A 21176-nucleotide genomic window follows, 5' to 3' on the forward strand; every position below is an offset into this window, starting at 1 on the left:
GAAATTGCTGAAATAGCATGTTTCCTATAAATATCAGAGATAGAGTACATCCGAAGGATTTTTCAAGTATTAAATATCAGCTAGAACGTGAAATGTTTTTCCCTTAAGTTTGAATTCTTTCTACCCTCAAGTAATACAACATGAATTTTCCCGTTCACTGCTACAAGAAAAAAATTGTGTAACACTGAAGTTCTATCAGTAACACCTGCTAAAAATATTGGACTGGGATTGAGGGATCTCACACAATAAGTGTTTGTGTGTATATGTGTGTATAAAATCTCTTTATCTGAAATTATTTCTCTGAAACTCCCATTTCTGTTCACTGTAGCATCACCTCTGCTACTCATATGACAAAGAGTCTTTGAATTCAGAGCAGAGGAAAAAAAAAAAAAGGCAACTGATTCTCTGTCCCCTTCAAAAATCAGTGGAATGCCAAAGATTGCTGTAATATTACACTGAAAAAAATAAGGATCAGCAGTTGTTTTTCTTAAGTTTTCTTAATTTTCTTAATCCTTCCCCAGCACTTGCAGCCAGTGGAAGGACCATTACAGAACTGAATATTTACTGAAAGTAAGTTGCCCGAAGACCTTCATAGTTAGACTGTCTACAAATACTTGGAAAGACAACACTGGCTATAAAGATCCCAACACTGCAACATTTCAGTATTTCAGGAACACAAGAACTCTTAGTAGATGCCTATAAAGGAGGATTATGCAGTTCACACCAGACAAGAGCAAACACATTCTTAAAAGTATTGTAGTGTTTGAAAAGTTAAGAAGTTTGGAAATAATAGTCACTTAGCTAATATTATATTGGCCTCTTAATACACGTAATCTAAACTGTAAAGCTGGAAGCATGCCTTGCTTCCCCACAGAACTCCCTGGATTATTCAGAGCAAAAGATAAAGTTCACTAAAGAATTAGTTGTTCTCCCTACTGTCAAGTGTGGAGACAAAGTTTTCTCTACCACCTTCTCTGGAGAGTTCACCATGCAGGGAATATTTGTATGTATGTATATATTTATATATATATATATCCAGACTCCTTTTCTGTAACACTTTTGTCAGGGCAACTCACTGCCAGAGTCCTCGAGTGCTTCAGAAAGACTATTACCATAATTTCCCTGTGAAATTACAGATATCCTGCTGTTTTTATAGACAAGGATCTAAGGCAGAAATTGCAATAAATTTTTGATAAATGCAAGGATTTTGGGGGGATGGTGTTAAATTTCAAAGACCTGATTATACACACTCTTTAATATTAGAGAGAACTTCAAAACAGGTTTTGCAAGCTCCAGATGCACAAGTGCCTCACCACCAGTCATCCCTCTCAGATCATTCTGTGGGAGAATCACGGGGATGTATAAGAGAATACAATTTAGTTAAGGTTTTCATAGTACAGGGGGAAAAGAGGATAAAACTATGTTTCCAACAAAAATGAAGATTTGTCTGACTTGGTATCCTCCTGTGAGTACATATACACATAGGAGTAAAAATTAAAATATATTTAAGCCTTGTGTTATTTTCCATATATCAGAGCTTTTCCCTGGCAACAGCTTCAGAGACAAATTTTCACCTTCTGGTTGAAGAAAAAGAATTTAATGGACAGAAAAAGAAACAGATCAGAATGAGTGGTAAGTTACAGAAAAAGGGGAGAGCAGAATTTCACTATCTGAATGGAATATACAGGTATTCTTGATGTACATGAAAGCAAATTGATATTTTATATATTTTACACATACACATCTTATTTAAACAGATGACAGATCTGCTTCTATATTATGGAATTATGAATGCAAACTGAGAAACCACCAAGCAGGTGGTTGGGTTACTGAACACTTCTGCTACAACCAAACTCCTTTCTGACTGTCAATGGTGGGGACAATGCCATTGTAATACCATTTTTTATGAGTAGTCTGGAGAAGAGAAAATTCACATCAACTGAAAAATCCCTTCTGGGTTCATATTTGGCCTCTCACATAGAGGAGTTACAATCGGTTTGGGTTTTTAATTTTTATTTTTAAGGCATATTTATAGAGAGAAACATTGAATAGAAACTGCCCTGGACAACCAGCTTGCTTTCTTACTGACAGAAATTATATTATAAAATCAATTTGAAAAACTCAGATTTACATCTTTAAATAATTTATATATCATGCTGTCTCAATCCCTTTTAAGTAGCACCTTCCAGAAGATGGTTACTTTCTTAAAAAAACCCATGCATATACATGCATATAATGCCTAATCATGACTGTTCTCTATATGTGTGCATCTGCTTGTAGAGGTTTGTGTGTACAGCTGGACCTGTAATAAATCAGCAAAGTGCATACAAAATATGTATGAAGGGAGTGGGTGATTATGAAAGTATTATAAAGTATTTATATTATTATCACTGTAAAGAGCCCAAAATACTCATTATTAAGCGAGCAGGTGGCAGAGCCAAAATAAAGGAAGAGCCCTGTATTCTGTGATTTCTGAATACATCTTTCAGAGACACAAAAGGGAGGTGGGTGAGGGGGAAGGAATTAGAAGCCTGTGTATATGACAAGGACTTTCTGACCACTGTAAACAGTCAGAACAACACTGGGGCACAGCAGCTATTGCTCAGAAACAGTTATTTGTTAGGAATACGATGTCTTTGATTTTAAGGGAAAATAATGAAGAGTAAGAAAAAACAAAGCCTGTACATGAGAGTACAGCAAAGGGAACAGGAATAAAGACAACTCTCAAACTTGAAGTATTTTAAACACAAATGAACCCAAAGATCTCAACTGGGGAGTAAAAACAACAATGGATGAAGGAGAGTAAGGTGTCTGTACAGCAGCAATACCACTGCTCTGACCCCCTACTATACATACAAAATACAGGAAAGAAAGTCTTTATCTCTAAAGCTGTGACCATGGCAACCAAGTCTCAGGAACAGACAAGAGTGGAGTATTTCACTCTCTGGGCAGCTTTGGACCACCAGATGTGACTGGTTAGAGACTGTTACACTCTTATTCTTCCTCTGGACCAAGTAGTACAAATTGTGTCTCTTGGTGTTAGTGCTGTCCACACAGTTCTCTGGGTTCTGCTCCCACTGAATGATGCATTTTACTGGGGAGGTCACACATATTCTCCTGCCTCTAGACAAGGAATTCACTGCCATCACATGGCCTGTCACATCATCAGGCTCCAGTGCTTTCTGTTTGCTGTCACAGCAGAAGTATCAAAAATCCTCAGTACTTCTGTGCTGCTGTGACCCAGGAACAGCTGAATCTTACAGCATAACAGTGATCTGGGAATGAGAGAAATTATTTCCGAATGTTAAAAGAGCACATGGTCAAGAACAAATCCTTCCCTTTTCTGCAGCCAAAACCGAAAACTCACCTTTTAAAACAAGTATCATCTGTAACAACTAGTTGGTTTATTTTCTGTCAAGATTTTCCTTCCAAAACCTATTTAATCTGAAAAAAAACCCTTCCCACACACTTTCTTCTTCTGCTGTTAGAGTGAGGCATACAGAAATTTCATGTCCTTGCTAAAAAATGCTTGGATTTTACATTCTGCAGTCTGCTCCAAGACAGTGGACCAGCACTTCGCTTGAAAAATTTTAAGCTGGTTGCTACCACTCTAAAACATAAATGGCCCAAAACAGTGGGAACAAACATTGCATTAAGAATATTATTCCAACTAATATCACTACATAGTAAATACCATCTGGCAACAGCAGAAATGAGACAGATGCATAGAACCAGTCTTAAAGGCTAATATCTTTAAAAGGTATTTTACGTATAGGAATAGATTGAATAATGGGATGCCCTGTGACTACATGCTCTAATACAGGAGCCCCAGAGGCCTTGGATAGACCCTCCTTAGTGATTTTTGCATTTGGAAGATCTGTCATGTCCAAAGTCTGTGGTGTTACTGACATTGTTCAGAATATCCACTTCCAGAATGCATTAGCAACTCCCATCAGATATACCTATTTAGTTGAAGAAAGCAATGAAGAACACAAAGAAACAACTGAAATATAATGCTAGTTTGCAACTGTAGGTAAAAGACCAATATGTCCCCAATGCAGCCAGTCCTCATTTCAGATTTCTGATGTAGGCACAATACTCCAAAAGAGAAGGACATGAAACTCCCTGTTCTCTCAGGACTCCATCTAAACTATTCCAAAGAGAAAGAACAAAATCCTGTAAGTAGGAATTGCTTAGACACAGTAAATGTGCTAAACTGGGTTGAAAGTAAGAAATGCATTTGAACTTGGAATGCAAACTGAGAGTTTCTGTCTGCCTTTTTAAAGTCTGAACAACCTGGAATGGAATCTGTTCCTTAGTGTCTGGAATGAAAACCCTCCTGGTACAAACTCGTTCTGACTGCACTGACACTATAGCAATCAGTCTTCACTTCCACATTCATAAAAGTATATAATATACTTACCAATATTAACAATAAAATAAGAATGAAATCAAACTATGAGCTGGAGGGTAACACATCCTTTTAATAGACACATACAGCTAAATTCCATCCGTGTCCACCTAGTATAAAGTACATAAATGTATGGTGTGTATGCACCTACAGTAGAAAGGTACCCAACTCTTGTCAGCATAAAAGTGTTCCTCAGCTTCTGCCAGACTGGGCAAAGGATGACACTGCTTTCCCCCCCCCCCCCCCCCACCACCCCCCCCCCCCCCCCCCCCCCCCCCCCCCCCCCCCCCCCCCCCCAGACTTTTCCAAGCTCCACTACCTTTTATTATTCTACATCAATAAGTATTTACTGAACGATGACTCAAATTTAGAGAGCTATGAAATATTCAACTGTAAGCTACAGACTGACCTAAGGCTTACACATATAAAAGATGCAATAAAAAAAATTAAAAAAAGGAGGTAAAACATTAGTTACGTTTTAGCTTAAGGCTGACAAATTAAAACAAAAAACACCCAAACCCAAATGTTGAACTTCCACATATATATTCAAGCTTAGGCCTTACTTGGAATAAACCATGTTTTCAAAACATGCAAACTAACAGTTCCTCATCCTTAATGTCTTTTAGAATGGATTTAAGTGACAACATAACACATGCAGAGAACCACAGTAAAATGCCAACCTTCCATCTTATTGCATATCATTTGCATCATAGTTTGAATTTCTTCAGAGCTGCTTTCTTAGAGAAAGATGGTCTAAACCAGAAATTGTTTAATGTTGCATTATGTCAGCTGTGTGATGTTCCAGTACTCTTGGCCTAGGAAATTATCTTGTCTCAGTTCAATAGTGCATACCTGGCTCAACTCTCTCCTTCAGGTCCTCCCTTACTCTGAGGATGCCTCTTGACCATGAAGGTAGAGGGCGAGAAAAAACCAGATCAAGTCACTGTTGTCTGCCCTGACTATTAATGTAGAAGGTCAGATCATAACTTGAGAACGGAAGAGTTATATTAGAGCATTTTCCCAAATACAAAAAGTTTTGTTGCTTCTACAGTCAAGTAGGCATAAATCTTAGTAGCAACTGAATTTTCTTGGATAGAGTTCTAAGTTTTAATGAAACTCTAAAACTTATTTCTTCACAGCCACCTGGTGAAATCTAAGCCTTAGTTTTCTAAACAGTTTAATTACTAATTTCTTTATGAGATGAGAAAGGTTGTCAGACATACTAAATGAAGGTTTACTTGGGAAAAAGGTCAAGCAAACCAAAACAACCCCCTACGAATTCTGCAACTCACGTGATACTTGCTCTTTACCAGAGGTTTAGAAGACTTATTACTATTGACACCAATTATAAAAACATTGGAGCATGTATAGTACACACAAATTATCTCTAAGCAGTGTTTGAAAATCTTCCAGCACGTTCAACCATCAATATGATCAAAGGTTTGATCTGTAACATCACTATCTGCAGAGTAATTTCATTTCCCCCACAGCAAACATATTTCTGCAACAGCAGAGGTTTTATGCAACATTTAAATTTCACAATGTGACATCAACACAATGAAAAATACTTTCAAAGTATTTCTGAACTCTTCTCTATTTTTATAAAGATTGTTTCAGTGATCATACTGATGGATTTGATTAATGTTAGACACTGCATATTTTATGAGGGTTGACAATCTCATTAAAAGCCTAGTTTGTTTTATTGATATCTTCTATCAATACTACTATTGATAGTACCTGTTGTAGCATCTAAATGCTTGAGGTGAAGTTTTCTATGCTTGACAGCTATTTTAAGGCAGTATGATTTTTTTCCTTTCTCAGCAGAAGTGTTTCAAGTCATTTATCATTCTTATTTAAGTCATGAAACACAGGTGTTTCAGAACAACTTCATGCCTTATAGTATGGACTCGACTTCTGTGAAATACACTGTCAGTGCTGAGCTCCTGTTCCCACACACAACAACAGTTTTACTGGAAGAACTGTCGCTTTTTCTTGCTCAAGCAAGGGGGGGCAATTCAGACCATTCCATATGATGACTTACATAGAGTCAATCCTATCACAGTGAGTGGAAGTGATGCTCTTTCACTTATCTCCACTAGAACACCCAAGCTAAACACAGGAGTATCAACCTAATGTTATGTCTGCAAAACCAGGTAGTAATGGCAAAGAAAATCTCTGAATTGAGGTAGCAGGTACTTTGATACAAACCTCTGGTACACTGTATACATTAAAACATGTTTTTTAAAATTACATAAAATTACATATCTGGAGTGCTCTTATAATAATTCTATGAAAAGCACTGCCATTTTTAGGATTCCTGCTTTGTTTAGATGCAGAAGTCAGAAGCCAAGACAACTTGAATGCTTCTGCACTTCATAGGAAAAGGACATAACTATTGTTACAAAGCAGGCAGATACTGTGAAAATCAACATGGCAAAATACAAAAAAAAAGTAATATATTCAGAAAAGGATTCAAGTAGAGCACAAAGAGAAAGCAATACACATTAAACAGTGTGGATAAACAATATCATATAGATATTTCTTTAGTAATTGTCTATTATTTACTGATTATTTTGACCTTTTCTAGTAAGGATTGTTAGCATACAGTTAGTTTTGACTATTCAGGAGATCAGGCCTCAGCAGAAATACGCTTTAGGTATGTTTCAACTTTTTTTTCCCATGAGGGAGCTACCAACATGTAAGACAGTTCTGAAAGTTTGTGTTCCCCAGCTGAGTATGAAAAACACAATGTAGCCAGTACAAAGCTAAATATGTATTATGATAATTGAACAATAAACTGAAGTTCTATTAAGTGATGTTATTTTGACTTTAAACTCAAACTAAACACATCATAGCACAATAAAACAGAACAAGACTCCTAAGGTAAAAGAAAATAACAGGAAATTGGTAGATGATTCATTCTGCAAGTATTATGAACATCAAGGAATAAATTCATATTAAACTAGTACTAATTGAAAAATAATGTATCTCTGATAAATGAAAATTGCTACCTCTGAGCAAGGGAGATTGCTATTTAAAATCTATCAATTTTTTCCTCATTCTCAATACATGTAAGATATAAAGGTAGCTTGGTGGACATGTTGTCATATGCTATATAGAGCAAGAAAAAAATCCATTGATCCTTTTGTTACTACATCTTATCGTACTGATATTTACCTTTTTAAAAGGCAAAGATACCAACCAGTTAGGAAAATGTAAAAGCAATACTGGTAACAGCTAATTTCCTTACTGAAGTGGATTTCAAGTGGTGGCTATTGGAAGAAATATTCTGCACTTTAATTAGAATAAAATTTGTTATTGATTTCCGTATTTGTCTTCCAGCACACAGGTTTCCAACATATCCTGTACACATGTTATATTAATATTCTGAATGTAATATTAGATCAATATTCATTGTCATGGAAAGATATTCCACTGTAATGGAAAGTTGCCATATCCATATATTAAAATTTAGGCAAAATAAATTAAACTACATAGATATTAATTCATGGCTTCTGTACTGTTTTCTCTGTCATTACCCACATGCAGGTGCAACAAGAACATTTAAACTTAGAATAGAATAATTTTACTTTGCTGTGCAAATCAAAGGAATAAAAGAATGGGATTAAATTTATCTATTCTAGACCAGTAAGAGCAGCAGGTAATTAGCTTTGCTCCCCCCCCACTTTTCAGACTCACCTTGTAGTCACTGGGAAAAAGACACTGACTTAAATTCCTCTTGAATTCAACTATAGTGTTGATATTTAACATTTCAGCATAAACTATGCAGAAATGCCTATTTATTTGGAATACGTGCAGCCTATTGTACTCAGAAAACTTTGCCAAAGATAACATTATTATACATGGTCAAAGGAATCTCATGAAAAGAGGGTACATGAAATAGTACTGGCTTAGATTTTAATCTGTGAGACAAAGTTCCTCCCACTCCCTAAAGTGTAAAAGTCCTATTATGAAAGCCTGCTAAGAGATAAACATTTTTAAGCCCTCAGAATGCTTTTCTGTAAAAGCATGTCAGCCTCTGTCACAGCAAACTGGACAACAAACTGTTATGCACAATGAAGTCTTCAATCTTCTTAAGGGGTCAACCTACTAATAACCTGGTAGAAGGAGAGTTTTGGAGTTAAAATGGTCCTAGGCCTCTAAACTTTTCTAAAGTCATCTTTCAAATTCAACAGAATTATTGCTGACTGTACAGCAGTGTAAATATTGAAATATTCATAGAAATTCCTTAATCCACAGCCTGAAATTATAAACAGACTGGCTGTTTTCCCAGTCCTCCATTAACTTTAGTGCAAGAACACTGCTCAGATTAGTTTTTTTAACTGCAAACAGTGATATATGAGTGACACAAAATCAAGTCCTCCACTGACTTTAAGTTAAAGAGGCAAAGCTTTAGATGGAAGTTAACTACATAGCCAGAAGAAATATAAACCCTTTTTGACTATAGAAACAACAAAAACTGTCTTATGTCCCTTTCCATAAGGGAATTCAAGCACAAGGCTACCTACCACTTAGACTTTTAACTGAGTCAGGGGTGTGCTCACAAGTAACTGTACAGACAGGTGGTACCACGTGTGGTTGGTTGCCTGTTCGTTTGCCAGTAGATGAAAATCATCAGGAAAGGCTGCTGTGCTCCTGCACAGGTTGGGCTGTGATGTTGTGCACATCTTCCTGATACCTCTGACCAGTGCTTTGGCTGCCCCAGTGGCACTGAAATACCTGCACAGCTCTTGGTGTGGGCCAGGCCAATTTCAAGGATCAGCGCCACGACCTCTTGTGTTCTGCTGCAATACAGATGTAACTCAACTTTAACTACAGTTGTACCCTACTAGACTTTCTCAGGTATTCACCCCACATGGCATCTTTTAGTCACTATTGCGTAACAGGAGAGAAAAAAAATTAATTCTTTTAATTGCTACTGTATGGCAAATAACGGTATTTTTTCTTGTGTTCCAGATTTTCTTAAAGAGGTGGTGATTGTGGCACTTACCCTTCCATGATACTTTTGTAACAGAAGATACAGAAACTTAAAAACACACTTAACCACCTCCATTCTTTCTGAATATGTATATATATGAGCAGTGGTATCAATTTTACTTCCTCTTTAATGCTGGAATAGGCAGCATTTTTATGACTAGAGGACAGACCAAATATACTCTGAATTTTCTCTCTGTGGTACCATTACAGTCCTATGCTATTAAATCTCACTGATTTACAAAGAATTCACTGTACTTCTGTGCAAAGCTATCCAGCTGCACTAAATAAAGTTGCATCTGAAGTGTAATTCTGTTTCCAGCCCCTTAACTGCATTGGGTTGCCTTGGGTATTGTATGAAGATAGAAACTATCAGTTCTTATAGTGCACAAATTTGCATTTTGGCCCATCACCTCTATACAACTGAGCCAAAATAATTTTCCATGCTGTTCAGCACACACTGTAGTACCACTAAGTTCTCTCCACAATATTTTTTGTCCAGAAATCTAGGAAAGAAATGCTTCTTTTATACACTTGGGGGGTTTCTGTTTGGTTTTTCAGGGGCAGGGGTGATGTGGTAAAGGGAGTGTTGTTCTCTGGTTTCTAACTAAGAAAGATCCTCACTCCACCACACTGCAGGGATAAAAGTATCCCTCCTGTCAGCAGTTAATTCAGAACTATACACTTCTAAGTACCACTGAATCCTGCAAGGTACCATTCTGAGCAGTGCAGACCTGGCCTTCTCCAACACCAGACAACTTTTAGTGTTGCAGATGTGCTGACAGTCTGGTAAAATGAAGGGATTAGAGGAACAACAAGACAGAAAGAAGGATCCCAAGACAGTTTTTCCACAGACACTGCAGAAAGAGGACTCAGCAGAAGGGTAGAACCCATTCTCCCTCCGACTGGAGAAAATGCACAGAAAGTTGTAATATTATGCATCTACATAAACAATAGAACACACATAAGATGAATCTTGCATATTTACCAGAAAACAGAATTCAAGGTTATGCAGAAAAGAACCCAACAAATAAAAGCAAGATAAGAAGTTTAAAGTACCCCAACTGAGAGTCTAGTATTACTTTTGACAGTTTGGCATTGTATTCTTTTCCCTAGTACCACAGCTAGAGCTAAAATCCTATGCAAAACCATCATATATTCACTCAGCAATCACAATAAATCACTCAGAGATCACATTAAGTAAGTACAACATTATATTCAACTGAACTGTCTCCTAAGGTTGCATCTTCTCAAAGTTTTATTGATGTTTTTGAAATAAAGTTTAAATAATTTTTAAATCTCAAATTAGAATGCAAAACCATAAAAACTTATTGGAGAATTTCGTACTTTTGAGTAGCTGTAGAGAAACCAGTGTAAACCCAGAGTTTATAATTGTCTATAATTGTTAGTTCAACTTAATTTTATTTCTAAACATTTTATTTCAAGAAGCAACTCAGTACATTTGGGAAAAAATAAATACCAGAAGGTATTTCCTATCCCAGCTTAATGATATTGAAGAGTTTACTAACACAACCAGCTTGTAATTTATGCTGCACTCATTTTACCAAGTCCTTCATTAACTGCAGGTATTTTGTACTTTAAAAAAAGGGACTATTTTTGTCTTGAGCAGACAGTCTAGACAGTGTAATAACTTGTAAAGTAAATTGTGATCTCAATGCTACATTAGCTAAATTGTGTTTTGATACAGTTTTAATATGCTGTGCATTTCAGTGGCTCCAGACTCGTGATGCACTTTCTTTCAGGACACATAGATCTGAATAGCATGAAAACACTGTATTGTAATGTCCAGCACCATTATAACCTCTAATAGTTCTGTCTGCCAAAGTTCAAATAACTATATTTATTACCCATGTGAATCAGCATGACACTCTCAAATCACTTGGGAATTTACAGTTTAACCTGAAACACTGAGCTTTAGTTTTCCTGACTACACAGTTGTGAGCTTTGCAATTATCTTCTGCTATTACCTGTTTATCAGTTAAGTTAAAAGACTTCCCAGATTATGATTTTTCTGAAGAAACCAGAACTTTGTGCTCCAACTTGGGACTGTTAGGACTGAAAATGTCATTCTTTTTAATAACTGAAGAGTGTAACCTGCATTTTTATTTATAGCTTCCAGAAATATTCTACTCAGTTCATTGCCATGTCAGCTAAACCCCTGATTGTCAGGATCCAACTTCAGCTATTCTATTTCAGAGTATACATCAAACCACAAGAAAATTTTATTTCTTGTTTGTTTATATAAACATTTAAACTCCTCAATAAATATATTCATTGTGTTAGTATTTCTCTATTGGTATTCTGTAAGTCCTGCTTATATAACACCACATAACAGACAAACAAATCTTTAGGGAAGTGAACACCCCTCTGTTATTACCTGTTTCAATTTCCCAAATATAAACTGAATTGTCTTCACATCCAACAATTAGCAGATTTTCAACAGGGTCAAATTTTATCTTCTTCACAGGAGACAGATGCTTTCTGGCATGTAAGAGACATTCTCTCTTCTGAAGGTGTAGAATTGCTACTGAGTGATCATTGCACACACAGCACACAATACTCTGGTCTTTTACCTGCAAATCAGAAAACTTCAGTTCCACATTCCTGACCACATCACTTTAACAAGCCTAGTAAAAAAAAAAGTTGTCCAGAGATTTCTTTCCCAGAACATACTCATTTCAGAAAATCAGCCAACATCTTCAACTTGTTTTCACCAGGCCAGCTGTACAACTCATCTCCCAACAGGAAAACATACAATCTTCTTCCATTTGTCAATATTTTAAATACAATAATTTAAATGCCATTTATTCACAATATTTAGCCTCTCATAGCAGAGGTTATATAACCAAATATACAGTAGCAGTTGTCCCAGATAAGAAAGTTGCAAAAAAATTACCTTAAAACCAACTCTTGTTCATGTGATATAAAATTATGTCAGGTCTTATGACAAAAGTATGTATTTCTAATGAAAATCTGGGTAAGTTCAAATTAATTTTACACTCTATGGATCTGAAAAGCCTTCCCTTCCTGCAAGTAATTTTTGGTGACACAGAGGAAATTTCCCTATGGAAAAATTCAGCTCTTTAAAGAAGACTGAAGCACCATCCAAGAAGACATTAAATCCTACCCAGCTTTCAGGAAAAGGACTAAGAGGACTCTTACAAGCATTATAAACTTTTTTTATGGCAAAATATCTTTTGACTACTATTTTAGCTTGTGAGTAAACTGAGTCACAGACATCAAATGTCTTCACAGGCTTCCTGAGAGGAAAAGTAGAAACCCCAGCCCCATGGAACACAACATTCAGAAAAGTTACAACAGAGCATTCAGTACAATAGATCTTCACCTAAATTCAACTTAAAAATTCTATTAGAAAACAACTTTAAAGTACTCTAAATCTCATATAATGCAAAAGCATACATGCAAAGGACCACAAAGATGTGTCAGGAGTCAAAACAAAGCATATACATTTTGGATCAGTAGTATTTTAAGCTAATCTTTTCTTACTGTGTTCAAGCTCCTAGCCTTACTGAGTACACTTTTTAACTTCAGAAGTAGGATTTAATCAGATTAACATATAGGTTGATAATCATGATACTAAAAATGGTGAATAGAATGTTAAGACCTTCAACTTAATATGTCACTGAAGTTACAGACTTGCAAGAACCCAACTCCCTGAAATTAAAGGCAACTCTTGAAGAAGCCAATTAAGTGAGGGTAAATTAAGAATAAATTGCTTACATATACATATACATGCACCCCCCACACAAAGACAGGTATATAGAGTTTTTCTTTTAAGACATCATTGATTATTCTTTTACTTACTCTATAGTTTTCTGGAGACCGCAAGAGCTCTGTCACTGGACCAGATTGCAGATTAAATTGGTGTAAGATGTTTCCAGTAAACATATCCCAGCAGATCACAACAGAATCCTGGCCCCCTGATAACAGCCAGCTTGGATCAAATCTCACTGATTTGTCATGTGGATAAAGCAAACAAGTGACTCTGCTACTATGACCATTCAGAACCTTATAGGGCAGATTATCTGAAACAAGATGGTACGTAAATTAACTTTGTTCTTTAAAAATAGGGGTTCCACATTTTACAGTCTATTTCCTAAAAGTCAGGATATTCAAAAGACTAAATATAACAATCCTTTACATGGAGTCAAAGAATTTTTGACCTGCTCCTAAGAGGGAAGACAAAGGTCTACATCCTGAGCTTCCTCTACTGCGATGTATCCTTTGTATTCCCTTCAGTAGAATGATCTTTAAAGAGCAAATGACAAAAACTACCACCCAAATCGTGACATGCAACATCTCATTTTCAGGTAATTCCATGCCCACAGCTATTCCCAGACTCCTAACAGTAGAAAGCATCTTGGTATTACTAAGCTGGGATCTGGCAGATCAGCTACAGAGGAAGAAAAACCCCCATCATCTTCCATTTTCCTCATTCAATCTCTGACCATCTGCCCCATTTTTAGAGAATTTTTAGAGGGATCACTGGAGGTGATGCCAGAAGTGTTTCACTGAGGCGAATCTGAACAAAATTGTTAAAACTTACCTTTAAGCAAAGATACGTTCCCTAAAAGTCTTGCTCTTACAGTTTTTAAACCTAAAGTTACAAAAATTTTCCCATTTTCACATCCACACACAAGCTTATCGAGCCCAGATATGTACACAGAGGAACTGACAATTGCAGCTTCAATTCCATCTTCAGATGCACAAAGATGATCAATAATGCCTTCTGACATTGAATGGTGTTTATCAAAATTATCCTGAAGAGTCCACACTGCTGTAATCGGGATCTCTAGAGGGTGGGGCAAGAGAGGATTTTTATGTAAAACAAAATATAAAAATCCAAACAAAACAAAATACACATTTTCATCTCTTTATCACTTCCCCTAACTTATCCTTTCTCCAGCCTAGAGATGGAAATTCAGCAGCTGCTATTCCTTTTACCTACAGACAATCATCACACAATGAATAAATGAACATCACTTTCTAGTGTGGAAAGATTTTAATGAGAGTTTCAGTTTTCATGAAAATTGACCTCAAGACATAATGAAAGAGACGGTAGCAAAGTGCCAAAAGTGCCAGACCTTTTGGTGACCCATCATATGTTGACACAGGGACATCAGGAACATGCCACAAAGTGATCCTTCCTGAAGCTTCACCAGAAAAAAGAACTTTATAGAAAGGTTCTTTTCTTTCATTCATGAAGCCCATGACAAAAGGAGAACTCTGCCAAAAAGAACAGCAAATCAATATTCTGTAAGAGCTGATAAAATCCATGTAATAATTAATTGCAAGTGCAAAGGCCTTTTTCATCAAAAGCTGTAAAAATATCAAAACAAACTATGGTTAATCTCTCACCTGCCACTAAGTCCTGCTCAGACCAAGTCTACCCTGCCTGGTGCAAACCTCTCAAAGGTCACCTCTGCTTTGCCAGTCAGTACTCTTGGCTAAACCTACATCCCAAATGGAAGCTGGAATGGAAATTCTCCCCAGGTTTACTGTCTCCAAATAGAGAACCCATCAATAGTGTCACCGGCATATAAAAAAAAAATGGCAGCGTAATCATCAAGATCAGACAAAAAACCCCCACAGTGAAACAGTGGTAATTTGTGCATCACAACAAATTCAATGGAACATCAATCATCACATCTTGAATTACTACAAATAAGGAAAGGTAAGAATTATGCTTTTCCATAGGTAATAGTTTATAATACAGTCAGTGGGTCATGAGGTGCTGGAGCAAGTCCAAAGAGTAAGGAAGCTGGTGAAGGGTCTGGAGCACAATTCTGATGAGGAGCAGCTGGGGGAGCTGGAGTTGTTTAGCCTGGAGAAAAAAGAGGCTCAGGGGTGATCTTCACACTCTCTACAACTACCTCATATGTTGGATATATTTATTTACAACATTAAAGTTTGGGAGTCAATTCCACTAAAACCAACTTTACTGTAATGTGGTTCAGTTTATAATCTCAGAATGGAGATCAAAACAGATCATTACACAGGCAGTTTTGTTGTCTCAGCAATCTGCTATAAAAATCATTCAGGTAGTAAGTAAATATTAAGGCAGAAATATTAAAAAAGAGCAGGTCACATTTTTTTTTTTTAAGCATACTTTTTGGGGAAAGCATATATGAACTTTCTACCACCATTGTAACCCTATTATTTGCTAAGCCATGTGTTTTGGCTATTTCTTTTCCCTCACCTTTCCTGACCTTTTGGCATCCTTCAGCAGTTATCCCCTATCTGATTTTAGATCACAGCATTTGGGGAAAAAGCTGAATGGTTTGTGTTATTTCCCTTCAACTAAAAATTAGATCTGTCAGGCTTCAGAGGATTACACAACAAAAACGCTTCCTAAGGGCCTACATTTGTCAACAGAAAGAGAGAACACCAGAAAACCTCACACAGGCATGTACTTAACAGTCAGGTACAAATAAAAATCTTTAGAAACTGTTTAAAGACTTGCTTGAGCTGCCACACACACAACTAATGCAACTTCAGGCAGGAATTAAATCCACATCTTCCAGCAGTTACAAGTTCATAAACAGTATTAGCAGTAAGACTTAGCAACAAAACCAGAGCCAAAGCTACACAGAATAATCTGTTGTATTTTTTGGTTCATTTTTTGCCAAGGAAGCCCTGCCATATCTTTCCTGCCCACCACTCCACAACTTCCCAATTATAAACAATTTTCTACTTTTTAAATCACAACTGGTTCTACTTACCTATTCCTTTGTGGTCACACAAAGCACTACTCAAAAAATGAGTCAGAATACAGGTTTTTCCAAAATAGCTGAATCCATTTGAGATACTTTGTCTACACAGTAACTTCTAAATTTGAAATTGGTATGACATGCTCTGCTAAATACAAATTCTCAAACAAAAGTATAAAGATCACCTACTTTTTCAGCTTCCTCTTTTCTTAACATTAGAGGTTTCTCCAAGCAGAGCCCAGGGTTCTAAAGAGAGTCACATGTGTCTGATTTTATGCACTGTGGGTACTGTCAGTCCTCACACAGTGCAGCAAAGTCAGGAATGTCATTATGCCTCTGAAGGCTCAGGACAACAGTTTATTTTCAATAAGATGCCACAGATTTTATCCAAACCCCTTCAGTTTAGGACGGATACACAATGGGAAGCAACATATTTATGTAGTTACATTGGAACACACATATACTTCCTAATAAAACAAGAACTGAGTAACTTGCTTACATTTTGCTTACATTTTGCTTGTGGGTTGGCTCTTTTGATTTTATGGAGGGTTTTTTTTGTTCTTTGGGTTTGTTTATTTACTTATTATTTTTTATATTTTTTCTTTTTTTATGAATTTGAAAGCAGAAGTTGCTAAAGCTCTAAAATAGAGCACATCTTTACCCTAAAAAAAACCACTCTTTTGCCAGAGTTAGAAAAAGAAACATCAACCATTTCAACAATTATCCTACTTATAGTTGAAGATAAGGGCATTTTTTTCCCCTGTGAAAAAAACTAGATATAGCCAGAATCCAAGACCAAATACACTATAAGCATCTTCAAGTTTGTAAAGCAAAGATTTTAAAATGAAGTGTTAATCATTGTTTTCATAGAACAATTAAATCTGTTGATTAATCCATCAATTCATCAATGTTGATGAATACATCATATTCATGTAATTGCAAACAGACAAATCAACTTTCAAAGCTCGCTGCAAACCATTATGAATTTACCTTATTTTCCTTCATACTAGTAAAGCAGAGTAAATGAGGATAAACAGTTTCTTTCAGCACCTTCCCATCAGCAGGATATATGCTTTTAGAAAGCCCACTGCATAAAAAAAAAATAAAAAGAATACAAGCTTTAGGAAGTCATCTTGTTTTAGAAAGCAGAACAGTAACGTCCAAGATTCACAAGTTCAATTAAAAGTTACCAAATAAGTAATTACAAGCGACTTTTTGAAATCACAGCACCAGCTGCCCAAGTTCTACATGGCTAATCTTATTCCTGCCTCCCCTGCTGTGCCAAACAAAGACTGAGGGCTGTCAAACTCCGGGTAAATCTTTGAGTGCCAAAGGGGTTTTGTTCTGGTTTTTGATCATTTGCAACACGCAGAGATTTTCCATAGTAACCCTCCCAAAGTTCATCTTGTACCTGAACTTTTTGTGTGAATTTCCCAGCTGAGCCCACCTGTTCAGCAGCTGGTAGATGTAACTGTGGCCATCTTCTGTCCAGATGATCAGTCTGTAAGCTGCCAGCACTTCTCCACCAGCAAAGCACTGACCACTTTTACAGAACTCAGTACAAAGCAAGGAGAAATCACAATAGTCATAGACCTAAGCTCAGAAAAACAATAAAATATAAGCAAACAGTACTGGCACATTCATTTTCATTTATTTAAACTGGTTTGGGGCAATGGATCAGTATGTACAACATGAGCTTGACTCTTTGTAGCTGGACTGATTCTTTTAAAGCCAAAACAGTTTTGATACTAAAACTACTGCAGAATCAAACCATACATTTCACAGTTAAAGAAACTGACAATTAAAAAAAAAAAAGTAGCATTAGGGTCTTAGGTTAGATTAGGGGATTTTGGAGGGATTTACTTTGGTTTTGCATTGCACTCATTATTAATATTTAGTGGACTGGTAATTTCTTAAAGAGGTAGATAATGAATTTAGAACATAAATATGACACTCAAGACTTCAACAGAAGGCATAAATGCTTCTGCCTGATTCTTGAAAAGATTATCTGCTGACATAATCACAGCACAAATCTTAGCAATGTAATTTTTTCTTTTCTTTGGGGAGCAAGACATTTTTTTTCTGTTTGTGGGGTTTTTTTAGAGGGGTTGGTTTTTGTGATTTGGGGGGTTTGTTTACAAATTAATTGAAAGTAAAGAACATGTAATTCCCCTTGCAATCTTTTTTTGTTTCTAGATCTGGTAAAAAAATTGATTTGTTTGCTTCCTATGAGACCTTCCCATTTTAAGCCAAGACATGATATGACAAGGACAACCTATGATATTATCTTGTTGTTTGTGTTCTTATGGCTTCACAGAGAGAATATTCATAGTCACATTCTTATAATTTCTTCCAGTAGTGTGAGGAAACAGATCTCAGAATGAGAATTTCTATGAATTATTAATAGGTAATTTCTATTCATTAGCTAATATCCTCTATATTTTCATTATTATAGAAGTGAGTTTACTGAGTCACTCTGAACACACATCTGTATTTCTCCTATGCTACCTGCCACACACCTTTCTATTTAAAATATGATCGTGATATTACTCCTTACACTCATTGAAACATAGAAGTTGAAAATCAAAAAGGACTTATGCAAATGGAGATATTACAAAACACAAGCACCTCTTGTGGGAAAACATTACAGAAACTAATAGAAAGCAATGCACGTTACAGATATTTTTCTATGAAAAGCCTATCCATTCTACACATGAAATTTCCCTATAAGTGCTTTTGTACAGCATTTAAGTAGCCCAAGAGACATCTCCAGGTAGCCTACAATTACATTATTCAAAGTTGTATGAGAAATTTTTGCCCTACCCAATCTCAGCAGTGGTGCTTGAATTAGTTACATATGTGAACTAAGCACTCAGGTTTAAATGAAATTCATAACACTGGGAAAGACAAACAGAATTTTTACAATAAACTTCAGTCTAAATGCATTTAAATGTGTATTCTCTGCAACTGTTATTAGCTTATTTTAAATGTCAGTTTTTCTTACAGCTGCAAGAAGAAACACTATAGTGTACAGTCTTCAGTTTTGCTGGCTTCTATCAACAACAAAGGTCCTTGGTTACCGAGGACTTGCCAGCTGTGATCACTTCTGTCATACTTAAACAGGGTTTTTTCATTTGTCTCCCTGTGGAAGGGACTATAATGCACCCAAGAACTCTAAAACTGCTAATACTTAAGTAATCTCCTTTCTATGCAGCCAATTTAGTGTTAAACTTTCAGAGCAGAAACACACTGATAAAAGTAAAAGCTTCCTCTCATTCAGGCAGTTCAGATAAGCAGAAGGGTACAGGCATTGTTATATCTGACAATTGGTGAACCATAAGTTAGAAGAAAACAAGTGTCTTCATGTAGAAAACATCCTAGCTTTTAAATTATTAACAAACTAAAGAGAAAGTATAATGCTCAAACATACTGCCAGCACATGGAGGACACAACTAGAAGGAGCCTTTCTGTGTAAGTACAAAATCGAACTGCTTGACAATTTACACAGTCCAGAGATTTTGATTCCTTCTCACACACACTTTGTCTCTCCTTTACAGCACAGAGGAAAAAAGGCCATAAGATTCATTCCAGATAGCTGAGCTTTTACTTTTAGGTTGGAAACAATGCATTGAAAAGAACTTTCTGTTAACAGACTTTCAAAATTCAAAGCAGCATATAATTAATTAAAAATGAGATAGAAAGACAACAGGGTTCACAACTACTGTGCAAAGAGAAGACATTCAGAGTGGCTTAGACCTTGATCCCACTTAAAGTGATAATGAACATGGAGAAGGACCAAAGACAGGTCATAAACAGCATCTGGTCTAATGAGCATCCGGTAAAATGTCCTGTAGTGAAAAATAAAATAGCTACAACAACCTATAAACTGACAGTATGAGATTCAGAAAGGTGGGTGAATATTGTACTTTCCCACTCATCCTTGTTGCAACCAGGACAGTCCCAGATGTTGGTGTTGCCATGTCTTGTTTGAACTTACCACCCTCAAAAAGTAGTGAAAAAGTAATTCATTTTCTTAGCTTTGTATTGCTGAATGTATAGATTCTTAAAAATAATATATGCATTTTCACGCTTTTTATGGGAATATCAGACTTATCAAGGTTGTCATGATCAAAATTATGCTATAGGAATTATATGTATTAATTATTTATTAAATCACTTAAAACTGGTGTTTTCTGTTTTGAAAGACACCAACAGCATCAACACCTCTCAGAGAAGGGGTATATGTACACGTGGAATCATGGTTACAAAACTGCAAACCATTGTCTTACTACACCTTGCAGCTTCAATTAATTCCAAAGAAATCCAACAACTTTTATTAAAATACTGCTCTTTATGAACTAGGTGAATTATTACTAACTCTGCACCAGTCCCTGCACAAAAGGTGGCCCCAGGCAGCAAAAAGAAGGCACCACACCCTATGTTTCTGATGTATTCAGTTGTTAGCATTCCCAAAATTTTTACAACATGACAGTGGGTTTAATTCAAACACAAAACGTTGTGTTCCTTTTCTAGCACTTGTTCATGTCAAGTGATAGCTGCTGAGAATATTAGCACAGAAAAGAATGAGTTTGAAGAGAGGAATAGGACACTTGACACACCGAGAGTCTTCTCCAAGTGAAAATAACATTGTGGAAGGCAGAGAGAGGAAAACTGAGTTTAAAGGACCATTTTGAAGAAAGAAACCAGGGTGAAGAGGGAGTACAAAGGCCAATATTGAAGAGTTTTACGTTTAAAGGACAGAGTGAAGGGGTTCAAAGGCATTATCAGGACAGTAGGAAAGCACAGTTACTTCAGTATCATGGAATATGAAAAGAGACAATAAGCCTGGGCACAGGACAGAGCAGCTGTCAAGGCAAGAGCTGTCCAATGGCCCAACTCATTTAAAATAATAATATCAGAACATGTTTTCAGAATTTTGTAACAAAGGTAGCTAAATCTGTTTAATACATGTCCAGAAGATTTAAATTTATTCGTATTCTGCTTCAATGTAGGCTTTA

At 36.3% G+C, this 21176-nt stretch overlaps 1 protein-coding gene across 1 annotated transcript in view; it reads right to left on the reverse strand.

Moving 5' to 3' along the window:
* Positions 1 to 21176, reverse strand: part of WDR72 (WD repeat domain 72) — a 104340-nt gene that overhangs the window by 73736 nt on the left and 9428 nt on the right. Inside the window, 7 exon segments of the mRNA XM_032700629.1 lie at positions 11805 to 12000; positions 13253 to 13473; positions 13995 to 14240; positions 14533 to 14674; positions 17149 to 17245; positions 17606 to 17753; positions 19590 to 19707. Coding sequence (XP_032556520.1) covers positions 11805 to 12000; positions 13253 to 13473; positions 13995 to 14240; positions 14533 to 14674; positions 17149 to 17245; positions 17606 to 17753; positions 19590 to 19707 — 1168 coding nt within the window.

Source organism: Chiroxiphia lanceolata, chromosome 12 (genome assembly GCF_009829145.1).
Source record: "Chiroxiphia lanceolata isolate bChiLan1 chromosome 12, bChiLan1.pri, whole genome shotgun sequence".
Classification (NCBI taxonomy): Eukaryota; Metazoa; Chordata; class Aves; order Passeriformes; family Pipridae; genus Chiroxiphia; species Chiroxiphia lanceolata.